This window comes from Callorhinus ursinus, unplaced genomic scaffold (genome assembly GCF_003265705.2).
Source record: "Callorhinus ursinus isolate GAN/ISIS: 27379988/994484 unplaced genomic scaffold, GSC_fseal_2.0 scaffold22, whole genome shotgun sequence".
NCBI lineage: Eukaryota > Metazoa > Chordata > Mammalia > Carnivora > Otariidae > Callorhinus > Callorhinus ursinus.
In genome coordinates, this window is record NW_027397084.1 from 22,953,913 (window position 1) to 22,968,370 (window position 14,458).

At 35.0% G+C, this 14,458-nt stretch overlaps 1 protein-coding gene across 4 annotated transcripts in view; it reads left to right on the top strand.

The window, feature by feature from the left end:
* ADGRB3 (adhesion G protein-coupled receptor B3) overlaps positions 1–13,861 on the top strand; it is a 722,049-nt gene extending 708,188 nt beyond the window's left edge. For 2 of the 4 annotated variants that reach the window (XM_073905166.1, XM_073905164.1), the window contains exons 30-31: positions 3,531–3,635; positions 11,909–13,860. In XM_073905166.1, the coding sequence (XP_073761267.1) occupies positions 3,531–3,635; positions 11,909–12,097 (294 nt within the window). In that variant the 3' untranslated portion in view covers positions 12,098–13,860. Of the gene's footprint in view, positions 1–3,530; positions 3,636–11,908 lie in introns of all 4 variants that reach the window. The other 2 variants (XM_073905165.1, XM_025890539.2) reach the window with 2 other exon arrangements.
* Positions 13,862–14,458: the final 597 nt, after the last annotated feature.

Consider the following 14,458-nt stretch of genomic DNA (forward strand, 5'->3'; position numbering starts at 1 on the left):
TTCACAGAACTCGATTTCTTTGGGACACAGGATGTTTCAGTCACAAAAGAAAGAAAAAGGTAAACAGATAAAACCCTAAGGTGAGTAAAATCCAAAAAGAGCCGTCAAAATGGGCCAGATTTTTAAGCACAAAAACTTCTCATTAGGTGGTTAAGACCATCAAAGGCATGAGTGCTACAAATAAATAATTCTTCAGACAAGTAAGTAGATAAAGGGAAACCTTTATTATTTGTGAAAACTAAAACCACAGCTACGTTTTTATCCCAAAACATTGCCAGATTGGAAACTCTCCAGTATTTACTGTGACGCTGGCTTCCAGGTCAATGGAAGCTTCCCCGACTGAAAAAGCTGAAAGGTATACTTAAGTCTGTGAACAAGAAGGAATCACGCATGGAAAATCAAACTGAGCCCTGAGAGATAGGTGAGCTCTTGATTGGCAGCTCTAATGTGGTACTTCTCTCGGAACCACCAGACCATCATTGCTGTGGTGATTTCTGGCTGTGCCTAGGTGACAATTTCAAATTAGAATGACTATCTGGATGCAGATGGATTTGCAAGTAATGTTTCTAGGCAGGAAGAGCCCCAGATTTCAGCACCTAAATTTTTAATTTCTTTCCATCTTCTTTGTGGCGTCCGTGAGCTTTAGTACTCAGAGTAGCTTTCATGAACCTGTGTAGAATATTGCAAGATGTTTTTTGGTTATATAACATTTGCATTCATCATATGTATTTCTGAGTATGTTCTAACAATGTAGCTCCTCAAAATAAAATACACTCAGTTCAGAATCAGCTGCTACGTAGTCAGTCAGAATATGATTATAAAAACTCCAATTAACATACCCTCATTGCCATGGGATACATTTAATACTTTGCTTCATTAAACATGATTTATCCAATAGAAATATTTGGTTGCACAAGACAAAGAGTGACTTTGACTACCAACAAAAGAGAACTTTGTTGGAAGGATATGGAAAAACTGACCTTTTGGCCAGTAGACAATAACGACTTCCATTGACATTACCACCGCCATTGACAGGCATAAGTTCCCAAGGCAAAGTCAGGACCCTGTCATAAGATAAAAGATAAATGGAGACTGCAGAGACAAAATCATCACATGCCCACCTTAAAATGAGGAAGCTATGCCAATAATATCAACTATCTTACAAGAGAACGTGCTCCTTGTCTTTGGAAAGGAATGATCTCATTGAGGAAAGGGCACAAGATTAAAAATTATACCAGAAATTCTCTGAATTTTAGAAAATGGAAGAGAAAGAACAAATGAGATGAGGAATAACTTATCTGAGAATTTTCAACTTCAAAATAAGTATGTGAAAATTTGGAAATCTGCCTCACTTGCATTTATCTTAGTGAATTCCCCTATCACTTACTTACATAGACACACCATTTGTTTCACTTAATCTCAGTTCTAAAATAATGTATATTTGAGTTCTTATGTGATTAATGCCTATGTCCTCCATTCTGCCTTGAGCTATAAGAGAGGAGAAGCTCTACGTGATTTTTGCACACCACTGTTACTTCAGCATCTAGCACAATATGTGGTGCTCATGAATATGTATTAGCTGACAGAAAGAAGTATCTTTAGAGAAATGTCAGTAGCGTGACTTTAGTCCTGCACCCTAGCAAAAAATAACTACATGGTAAGATTCATTATTATGAAAAACACTATTTGAAAGTTAGAGGCAGAGTTCATATTGTGATGACTATAGTTTTGTTTTTTGAAAGGTTTTTCTTATAACACAAATCAGTATTTTCATCAGTGTCTTAGGCTCTGGTACTGCATGGGAATATTTGAGTCCCCAGAGACAGAATGCATTTCGTTATGTTTGCCAGCTATGTGGTCCTCAAAATCCCTCCACTGAGTTGCTTATGCAAATCCTGCCTCTCATAAATCTCCATCAGCCATTGCTAGTCAAATTATGTTTGCCTGGTGTTTCTCTGTAAATCCTGCAAATCTGTTTCCTGTACTCTCCCCAAAACTGATGGGAAGTTAATCGCTCTGTAATTGCTTGCTATGTTTCATGGCCTCATCATGAGTAATGTTGCCATGTTCTCATCCTCAACCACCTGATTCGTTAACAGCCAACTCCTAGAACCAAGAGGAGCAAAGATGAAAATAATTTGGTTAGAGCAAGATTTAAAATGTCAGAATTCTCTCATAAAAGTAGGCTAATGAAAATAGAAGAAACAAGCTAAACAAAGTATTGCCTAAACACAGATTCATTAAATTTGGCATAACAGAGAATAAGGCTTTTTAAAATATGTTAAAGATTTAATTTGCATTTCTCTTTTGCTTTTTTTTCCTCAAGGAGATCGTGTTCTCTTCACGTGTCTTTTTAGAAGAAAATTAGGCATTATAGATCTTTCCCCAAAGATGTATTTCTTTTCCAAAACAAATTCTTACTTTTGAAAATATTTGATAATTAAAACAGTGGGCCAAATGTTCAAGTCATAGCTTAGGCATGAATATAATACACCTATGAAGCCCACATGAGCAAAGAGTCAGTTATGAAGCACATGCTTTAAAATACTATAAAATCTTGCACAAACATGGAGGCACAATCTTGGAAAATCACTGAAATATTGATTTTTGACAATTAAAAAATCAAAATTGAGGAAGGCATTTTCTCCTTTAAAATAACACTTGTAAATACAGGGGATTTATTATCTTCTCTGTTACACGTTCTGTAATAGAAAAAGATTCAGTCCATGATACTTACCCTGAGGTCATTTTTGTTTAGGACTCTATTTGTTGAGTTATGATCAAGTTGGGAGAAAAGGATGTAACCAAGGATGAAGAGTATTAATATATTTTAAAAAAAGAGGATTAATATATTTGTATCAGTGATTTGAGAAGCTCTTCAACTACACACATTTATGCTCTGAGCCCTAATTGTTAAGATTCTGTACCATCTTGTAAATAAATATATGAAACCTATGGGTCAGATTTTCCTTCTGCAAAACTCAATCATTATTCATGGAAAGGGTAAGATTCTAGATCTCCCATATATTTCAGACACTTTAGTGCTTTGAGTCAGCCTTAGATGGTAGTGCTTGAGAGTTTGCTCCCCCTTTAGTACAGCCCACTAGGATTTTAGTGTTATGGAAATAAAACATAAAAAAAGTAATATTTCCCATGACAAACATTGAGAGACTTGGGTGCTTTACAAGTCCAAGTTTTTAAACATTTTTTATAACAATTTTTGTAAAACAGGTTTAACTTTGAATGATGAAAATCTTATCCAGGAATGACTGCTACATTTTTAATGCACCCACAAGAGAGAACTATTTTTTTGGTAATCTCGTAAATGGAAATAAAGCCAATTCTTCATGTTCAAGAAGTGCTGACTATGAAACAAGGATTAGATGCAGCTTATTTGCATTTTTGGTGTCTTTTGGGACTTCCTGGTTCCTGCCAAACTTGATTTTCCTTATTAAAGTGAAAATATTAAACCTTTTTGTAAAATGCATAAATCAAATTAGAAATGAGTTCCGTTCTATTCTCTTTTGCAGAAGGTCATGCATACAAGGAAGAGGCATATGGAACTGTTTCAGGAGCTGAATCAGAAATTTCAAACTTTGGACAGATTTCGGGATATACCAAATACAAGCAGTATGGTAAGTATGCGTTGCTTCATCAGTGCCTGGCACCACACTAATGATGTGTGCTGTCAGCCATTATCCTTACCCTCCAGGAGCTTTCAATTGTCTTGTGAACACAGAAGTGGCGTACATAGAAAAAAACAAATAATGCTCCGCAGTGTATTTGGAATACGCTAAGAGACAAATTAGGAATGATAGACTCCTTAAGCATTTTTATTCATGTTTTAAATGTTCTCAGTTATAAGCTTTAATTGGAATTAGTTATATATCAAAAATGTATTAGGTTCACCTGGCCCCTTCATCATCGTTAAAAGTCAATTAATTCAAATACCTAAATAGATGACTAAATTTTTCCATTTTCATTTGAATGTCTGACATTTTAAGGTCATAAAATATATATTTCTTTACAGTATGTGTACTTATAAACATATATATACATACTCATATACATTTGAATGTATACTCTATTACCTGAAACTGAAGTGTTAGGTTTTTGTCTCTAGGAGACTCATTTATTTTATGAGAGGAGTTTTAGGAAATACTCTTTTCCCAAGAGTTTGGGAAACCTCAACATTGGAGGCTTTGATTATTCATTGGACCATTTGCTTCTCATTCATTCACACTACTACAGTCCTAGCATAGGAATTCATCAAATGATAGTTTGCAGTTACCATGTACATGACGCAGGCATGGCTCCAGAAAAGGCTACATAATTATTTGTGAGGGCCCTGGATCAGGAATACAAAACTCAACCAGGATCTATCTGATCTTCAGCAAGTTACCTAGCTTGGGTTTCTAAACCTCAATTTTTCCTAATTTGAACAAAGAAAACAGTAATTAATAAATGCTTCCTTTGGTTCTCAAAACACTTTCTAAAGCAGGTAGGGCACATGAGAGGTTAAGAAGCTGAGACTCAGCTATGAGAGATAGAGCTGGGACTGCCATCTGACTCAACTGTTCCTCACTCCAAATACGGTCCCCTTGTTTTGCCTTACACCTTTGCAGCCCTCCCCCTCCTCCCAGCGTCTGGGGTTCTGGTGTGTGTATATACATATATCACTCTAAGAGACATGGTGTTTGATCACCTTCTAACTCTCATGAGCCTTGGATATGTGTGTTGTGAGTCTAAGTCCTAGCTTCCTGATTAGTTAACATCAGTTTATCAAGACCAAGATTTTATGTACCTTTGTTTTTCCCTGTACTCCTCTCAGTACCAGTACAGTGCTGGTCATGGTAATTTATCAGTATGTAGCTGCTCTTGATTTATAGAATATTTCTGGTAGTTCAGTCTGTGTTTGTTAAATGAAGATTATAAGAAACACAATATACCTTAACTCTTAATTGGTCTGTAAATAATTCATGTGTATGTCAACCTATTTTCCTCCTTACAGCAAGAATCATGCATTATTTGTTGTCATTAATACAATGCTGGGCAAATAGAAGACACTTATATGTAGTGAGTGGTTCTTTCTTAGCTACTCCTCCTAATACTGGCCCGTCAATTTTTAGTTCACCAGGCAAATGAGAACTGCACCATTGAGGTTAGACCTAAACACATTAGCTACTCATTTTGGAATACTGAAAGCTAACATTGAAAAAACTGAAGAAACTTCATTTGTTTAAAAAAAAAAAAAAGAATAGAGTTATATTTACAAATCTGAAAGTCTTATGCGACAGATACAGCTGGCTGACTGCTATAATATGATTGTAATTTCCCCTTGTATGGTCTGGATATTAAATCATTAATGGCACAGATATCTATATCTCCATTTCCTGACAACCAAAATAGCCTACTAATTACACCACATCTCTGCAGCAGCACGCCTTTTCTAGAAAAGATTTATAAATATTTATCATTTGGGAGGTTAGGAGTGGGAAGGATAGAGTTGTCATTGCTGCTTGACTATTGTCCTAAATATCTGAGAACAGAAGAGAGTTCCTTATTCAGTTTTGATTAATAATGAACATGTGAGTGAGTTCATTATCCTTAATTCAGTCATAATTCGTGCGCCACATTGCTAATGAAATATCGCATGATTGGATAAAGACATTTTCAAAACAAAAATCTCAAAGTCTTTTCCTTTTTTTTCTGGCTACTAACTCACAACACCTGCCTAGCACTGCAAAGGATGGTAATTATGTAGAATTTGGGGAATCAAAGGGAACCCAAAAGACCATTTAGTCCATTTCCCTGCTTCCAGGCAGGACAACATCTAAATCACACTACAAAGAAAAGGCAGTTTTGAAAGAATTCTCTTATTCCGAGTGTGTCTCGCAAACTCTTCTCCATCAAGATCCCTTTCCCCCAAGGAGCTTCTCCAAATTCTTGCTCTTTTAGAATATAGAATAAACAAATTCTCATTCCCTTGTCCCCAGTATTGCTAGGTTGGAGGAAGGAAGGAAAGAGAAAATAGAGGGAAGGAGGAAAAGAGAAGACAGAGGGAGAGAGGGACTTGTCCGGAATTAACAGCTAGCCTGCTCCTAGACCCATGAATTATGGGAGATGAATTCTAATATTCAGCTAATATTCCATTTCTATATATACAGCCTAAGACCACATTAGCATCTTTGGAAATTTCATGCATGTTGGCTTATAATGAGTTTATAATTTTTTTATTGTGGTACAATTAACATAACTATTAATTATGGTTTGATATTTGTATATACTGCAAAATGATCACCCAATTAATCTAGTTTCCTCCTGTCAGTATCTAAAGTTATATAATATACAATATTGTTGACTATAGTCACCATTCTGTATATTACATCCGCATGACTTATTTGTCTTAGAAGTGTATATCTTTCAACCTCCTTCTCCCATTTCATCTTCTCCCCCCCAACCCCCTCCCTGCTGGCAACCACTAATCTATTCTTTTCACTTCTGAGTTTTGTTTCATTTGTTTTGTTTTTAGATTCTACATATAAGTGAAATCACATGGTGTTTGTCTGACTTATTTTGTAATAAGCTAATAACCTGTAGCCTCTCTACATGTTGTCACAAGAAAGGCAAAATTTCATTCTTTTTTATGACTGAGTAGTATTCCATTGTATATCTGTATACCACATCTTCTTCATCTGTCCATCAATCATACACTTTGGTTGTTTCCATATCTTGGCCATGTAAATAATGCTGCTGTGAACATAGGGGTGCAAATGTCTTTCCAAATCAGTATTTTAATTTTCTTCAGATAAATACCCAGAAGTGGAATTGCTGGATCATATGATAGTTCTATTTTTAGTTTAGAAACTATACTATTTTCCACAGTGGCTGCACCAGTTTACATTGCCACCAACAGTGCACAAGGGTTCCTCTTCCTCCACATCCTTGCCAACACTTTTTATTTCTTGTCTTTTTGATAATAGCCATTTTCACAGGTGTGAGATATTTCATTGTGGTTTTGATTTGCCTCCTTGGTTTTAAATTGATTGACCATATATGCATGGGTTTATTTCTGTTTTTTTTTTTTTAAATTCAATTAGCTTAGGTATAGTACATCATTGGTTTTTGATATAAAGTTCAGTGATTCATCAGTTCAGTATAATACCCAGTGCTCATCACATCATGTGCCCTTGGAAAGGGAGGTGGGTGGGGGGATGGGGTAACTGGGTGATGGGCTCTTTATTCTGTTCCATTAGTCTGTTTTTATGCCAATACTATACTGTTTTGATTACTATAGCTTTGTGATATAGTTTGAAATCAGGGAGCATGATATCTTCAGCTTTGTTCTTCTTACTCCAGATTGCTTTGGCTATTTGGGATCTTTCTTGGTTCCATGTAAATTTTAGAATTGTTCTATTTCTGTGAAAATTGCCATTGCTATTTTGATAGGGATTGTATCAAATTTATAGATTGCTTTGGGTAATATGACATTTGAACAATATGAATTCTTCCAGCCCATGAATGTGGTATATCTTTCCATTTATTTGTGTCTTCTTCATTATTTCTCACCAATTTCTTGTAGTTTTTAATGTGTAAGTCTTTTACCTTGTTGGTTCAGTTTACTCCTAGATACTAAATTCCTTTTGGTATAATTGGAAATGGAATTGTTTTCTTGATTTCTCTGATAGTTTGTTGTTAGATACACACAAAAGATTTTTGTGTATTGATTTTGTATCCTGCAACTTAACTGAATGTATTGGTTGTAACAATTTTTTGGAGGAGCGTTTAGGGTTTTGTACCCATAAAATTATGTCATTTACAAATAGGACAGTTTTACTATTTTTTTTTCATTTATTTCTTTTCTTGCCTAATTGCTTCAGCTGGGACTTCCAATACTGTTGAATATAAGTGGCAAGAGTGGGCATCTTTGTCTTGTTCTTGATCTTAGGTGAAAAGCTTTCAGCTTTTGAGTATAATGTTAGCTGTGGTCTTGACATATATATCTATTAAATCCATCTGGTTTAATGTATCATTTAAGGCTAATGTTCGACTTTCTGTCTGCATGATCTATCTTTGATGTAAGTGAGGTATTACAGCCCCCTAGTGTAATTGTATCATTATCGATTTCTCCCTTTACATCAGCTAATATATGCTTTATTCATTTATATGCTTCTAGATTGGGTGCATAAGTACAAATTTATATCCTCTTGCTGGGTTGATCCCTTTATCATTATGTAATGCTCATTGTCTTTTATTAGTCTTTGTTTTAAAGTCTATTGTGTCTGACTGAAGTATAGCTTCCCCAGCCTTCTCTTGGTTTCCATTTGTATGAAACATCTGTTATCATCCCTTCACTTTTAGTCTGTGTGTGTCTTTACAACTGAGGTGAGTCTCTTATAGGCAGCATATATATGTGTCTTTTTTTTTTTTTTTAAACCATTCAGCCACTCTGTATCTTCTCCTGCTCTCTTCCCATGTGGTTTGATGCTTTGCTTTACTTTTATGTATTTACTTTAGGTCTTAACATTGTTGTGATCATGAAGCTTATATATCTCAGCCTACATATATGCCAGTCTATATTAAGTTGATAGCAAGTTAAGTTTGCACACATTCTAAAACTCTACATTTTAATCCCCCCGCCACGTTTGATGTTTTTGATGTCACATTTCACATCTTTCAATTTGTGTATCCCATTACTATTTGTTGTAGTCATTATTTTTACTACTTTTATATTCTTCGTTGGGATTTTTGCTTTTAGCGCTTTGAATACATCATGCCACTCCCTTCTAACCTGCAGTTTCTGCTGAAAAATCTGATATACTTATGGAGGTTCCCTTATACATAACAAGCTTTGTTTTTTTGTTGTTGTTTTTTTTTTTCCTGCTGCTTTTAAGATTTTCTCTTTAACGTTTGACATTTTAATTATAATGTGTCTTGGTGTGGATCTCTCTGGGTTTATCTTATTTAGAAAGCTCTAGGCTCCCTCGACCCATAGGTCTGTTTCCTTCTTCAGGTCCGGGAATTTTCAGCCATTGTTTTTTCAAGTAAGTTTTCAGTCCCTTTCTCTCTCTCTTCTTCTGGGACCCCTAAATATTGTTTTACTCAATGCTGTCCTATGGGTCCCTTAAATTTTCACTTTTTGGGTTTTTTTTGTGTATGTGGTACTCTGTTTGGCTGAGTCCTACTGCTGGGTGCAGTAGTTCTTTATCACTAAAGAAGCATGGGCCTCAGACCTAACAGGTGTCCAGACATTTATGAACAAGGGCAAGAATCACAGTACTACTGGGAATACCATGGGAGGCCAGAGAAGATGACCAAGAAAGCCAACCTTATTAATTATATAACCTCTCAGAAATTCAGTCAGTTGTATACTGGCAGCAATACTGTGAAATTAGGATCTAGACATTCTGAGGAAGTTTAAAATTGGCCATTTTAGTTCATGGATCCATGATGCTTGATCTTCAAAATATAAATGGAAAATCACATCTGTTCCAAACATAATGAAACCCCTATTTTCAAAGCAAATGAAATAATTTACATATCCTGAATCCTTTTAGGACTGAACTAATTCATCTTTTTTCAGACTAAGGATTCCCAGAAAGCTCCTTTAAGACACAGCCTTTGTCTAAGATGGATAAATCCTCTCCATAGCTTGATGCAGCAGAATTCACACCAGTGAACCTTTGAATCAGTGATTAATGATTCAGGTCACTGTAGTGCCCTGAAATCTTCAACCATTCCCATTGCCTACAAAATAAATTCCAAACTGAGTGGCCTGGCATACAATGTCCCTTATGATCTGGCTTTCAATTCTGCCTATTTATTCTATTCTTTTTCACTCCAACTAAAATAAACTGGTTACTTTTCTCAGACTTGTCCCATCTGCATGCTGTCTGGATTTTTACTTCTCAGTATGACTGCCTGTTCAGCCACCCAGCCTCCAATCACACATGTCTTTATGACCAAGCTCATTCTTCTATGACAGTTCTAATATCACTTTCCTCAGAAAGGTTTATATGCTTTCCATAAAAGGAAGCCTTATCTCCACCCTTGTCTGTACCCCTGTCAGCACTTGTCCTAGATTTTAGACACAGATCTAACTATATATATAAACCTTCATTTAACTATAAACACCTTCATAATAAGTGTGATTACTACATAGTGACCATTTATTAAATACTAGGTGTTATACTAGGCCCCGTAACTTTATTTTTGCAACCCCATAACATAGGTAATCTGCATATTTTGTCAGTTCCTTTGGCCCACAATACAAAGCATAGTTCTCTGTTTTGCAAATATTAAAGTTGAGGTTCATAGAAATCAAGTAAATTGCTCAGAGTTACATTCATATAAAATGGAGCAACTGGAATTTGGACCTGTATATATCAGGCTTTAAATCTTATGCTTCCTAGTGAACCATGTTGGCTTTTCATCTTTGATTCATCACTTTATCCTCCCTAGTGCCTAATATGGCCAACACAGAGCAGCTGATAAATATTAGGTGAAGGGAGCAAGGAAGGCGGGGAAGAGTTACAAGACTATATAGTTCATAAGACTTTAGGATATTAGACTAAATCAGAATTAATCCCCTGTTCATATCCTAAAGGTTAAAAATTTTATCACGTATTAACTATTAGCTATTGTTTTCTTGTATGTCCTCATGATTAAGGCTAATAAGTGTTAAAAACATCTAACGTATTGAGGATTTTAACAGTTTACTTTCTAGTTATGGTATGTATTTCTATAGGTTGTCTCTTTTTATCTGTACTTGAGAGTGATTTTTATTATTTTCAATGAAACCCAGATAATAATTGCAGTACCTGTTTTACATTTCCCCCACTAATTAATTATAAGCAGTTGAAGCCTGGAATTTAGGGTGAAGGGGAAGAGATAAAGGACACATTCAGCAATTATAGTTGTTTAAGTGTTCTAATTTGTTCTAAAGAGAATTCAGTCATGATTTCCTTCTTGTTCTTTGATGTTACTCAGCATAGTCTATTACATTCAGATTCCCTCATTTTACAGAAATCTTTAAACACTTTTAAAAATAAATTTAAGTTCACTGCTAAATCTTAGCAAAATATCAGGCTATAGAAACTTTGAAGAATGTCTATTCATATTTACTGAGCCCCTACAACATGGAAGGTCTGGGTGGAATAATAATTAGGCAGATCTTAAATCTCAAGTAGTAAGAGGGTATATACTATGGAATATAAGGAATGCTGGCCAATAGACATACTTTAAAACCCCTTATATTGCTAGATTATATTTTCCAAAAAGCTGTGCTCTTTGAAGGGAAGAATGATTTTTGCTAAATTAATGTGCTGCCCAAATACGTAGAAAATTGGGAATATACAGCAGGGAAAAAAATAGATTACACAAGGGACATAGTAGCATTTTAATGTTCTAAAAAGGATAATTTCTTAAAAACTAAGCAAAATTAATGAAATTCAGTTTTATGAAATATGGCCCGTTTGGGGACTGTTTTTATTATTACATAACATGCTCCATTACATATCTTCAAATTTTATCTCACCAAAGATTCTGCCAAAATACTTCAATTTTCTACATTTAGTCTTAGCGGGAAAACTCCTTTCTACCTGAGATAGCTGTACTGACATTTCACAAGATACCCAAAACAAAACATCATCTACTTTGCCTTCCATAAATTATTCAATTCCTTTGATTTCTGGAAAACTTTAGGATAACATAAAGAAGGTGTTCATCAGTTTGTTCAATGAAGGAAAACTAAAATCAAAACCACTTCCTGCAGCTGGCCACAATTTCAAATCATCTCTGAATCATATAAACTCGATTAAGGTCACAAACATGCTGTCTTCCTGGGAACTTCAACAAGCAGTAATCCTCGTCATCAAATAATGACTCTCTTCCCCTCTCTTCTCAACAGGAAAACCCAGCACCAAACAAGAATCCATGGGACACTTTCAAAAACCCCAGTGAATACCAACATTACACCACAATCAATGTCTTAGATACAGAGGCAAAGGACGCTTTGGAACTGAGGCCAGCAGAGTGGGAGAAGTGTCTGAATTTGCCTCTGGATGTGCAAGAGGGTGACTTTCAAACAGAAGTTTAGCAAAATCAAAATGGACTGAGGTGGATATAAAACAATTTATTGCACTGACACTTAAGACTTGGGAAGCCTGACATTTCTATCTGGACCGTGTGACTATCCTATGTCAGGAACTTCATGTGCCAAATGTCAGTGGTGTTTGCATATGGTAACTTCTCACTAGTCAGGCTAGTGGAGAGAGGACCAGGTGTACAGTTCTGACCATCCTGTGTTGTAAGTACCCGTGGAATGGATTTGTAAGGTAATCTTTATAGATAAACCTCAAGCAACGATTCATGTTGTAACCGCTTCATATGGTTTAGTTTTCAAAAAACTTCACCATGAAGCACAATGTATATATTTATGCAGTTTTTAAAGTTTATAACAGTCTGTTTGGCCATTACTACACTTTTTACTTTATAATATAAAAGCAAAGTTTTTGTCATTAAATGAATGTTTGTTGAGCTACATTCTTCATTGCTTTAAATGCAATAAAGTAATAATCTCACTTTTATATGAATAATATATTTCACATCTTTATTATTGCAGTTTTCTCTAGAAAGCTCTGAGTAGCTTTCTCTGCTGCAACTGTGTATAAAATATTTAAAATGTTGTATGGTGTAAATAAACTTTTGTCTACATATCAGTTTTTTAGTGCATTTTATTTTGGATTTGTTGAACAGAAATTTACATATTTATAAAGTTTTTTTTCAATACAGATACTGAAAATGTATTCACAGTTTTAATAGCATACCGTTATTACTCCTTTGAGGCTAATGATTTCTCAAATGTAATAGTAGGTTTGTATAGTGCTTCTGTATTTTCTACTCAAGCATCCTTTGGAACAATGTAACGTGTAAATGGGGCTTGTCAGAAATCTGCCATCATAGTCTTTCTTACATAAATATTACGTTTTTTTTTCTATCTTGTGGCAAAAAGACAACTAGTAGAAAACAGTAAGTTGCCATACAAAAAATAATACAGGGAAAATGTTTATTATAAGTAAAGCAGTCCATTGCATGTTTCACAAAACTACTTGTACTATAGTTCTTCATAGCATATAAAAAAATGAACTTTATTCAGGATTTTTTTTTAAAATCTTCTCTGTATATTCTGTAGCAGAAGGAAAAGGGGAGTGGATGTATTTGGTTAGATGCTTTCTCTCTGGTGTGAAAAAGTGGGAAGTCTGAGGTGAGCTGGTCCCTAGTGCCCTCTGTAGTGGAAAGCCACACCGGTGATGTCTCCTGCTTTCTCAAAGCCTCATTAAAGGAAACACGGTGCTTTAGAAGAAAAAGGACTTCAGCAATTTTGTCATCCTTTTAATGGATGATAAGATTGCATCTTTCAATCTAAGGGAAGTACAGGGAGTGGAAAGGAGATTAGGGTCTTCAAAACTCCTAGAATGTTTATTTAAATTAGTTTGTTGTTAAACCTAAGCTGCATGGTCTTGTGTGGTCTGTCAGAAACTCAAGTGAGCTGGCTCCGGCTACCCATGACCTGGGGGACCCAGCCCTGCAGGCCATGAGTCCAGGCAGAAACAAAGGTGCTTCAACGCTCGCTCAAGTGCACCATGAAGCTAGAGCCTTAAAAACCGCCCAGCTCAGGCTGAACTGTCAGATACTTATAATGTTCTCAATGTAAAGATGTTAAAAATATATTTTTAACCAGATTTTAAAAATAAAAGCAACATCAGACTATAACATAACTAAGGAGTGATTTTTCTATAGAATAAACTTCATGCTAATTATAATGTAATTGTAATATTAAATGTTTATTAAATTTATAAGATGACTTTCTGGTGATAGGAATATTTAGTAAATTTCTCTCTCATTCTCTTTCAATATCCATGTATCTATAAGTACATACATATGCATATATGTATGTATATGCGTGAATATATATGTGTGTATATATATATACATATACATATATATACAGATGCCTAGCTCCATCTCAGTAACCTATAGAGTGAATGAAAACCATGTAGGCAGTTTCCCATTTCAAACTGTAAAATCTTGACTGGGGGGAAAAAACCCTCAATAAGCATATATTTGAAAACAAATTCTATGTTTAAAAACCAAATTCAATATATTAGACTAATATTTCTTGTAAAACTACAATAGTCACTGCCATAAAATAAAACCCTCTATTTTTTCACTTCTATTTTTCTCTAGTTCTAGTAACTCAATATCAGATTAATATATGAAAGCTAAGCAGAAATTGCATACTTGAAAATGTTAGGGGGTAACATTTTTGTTACTCTAAGAGGGATGCCAATTTGTAGTGGTGCTTTTCATTTGTTTTTTAATCTATAAGGAAAACAATGCAGGCAGGTCAATAAGTACCAAGGAATCATAATTTCAAAGAAGCTCTCGTTTTAGTCCG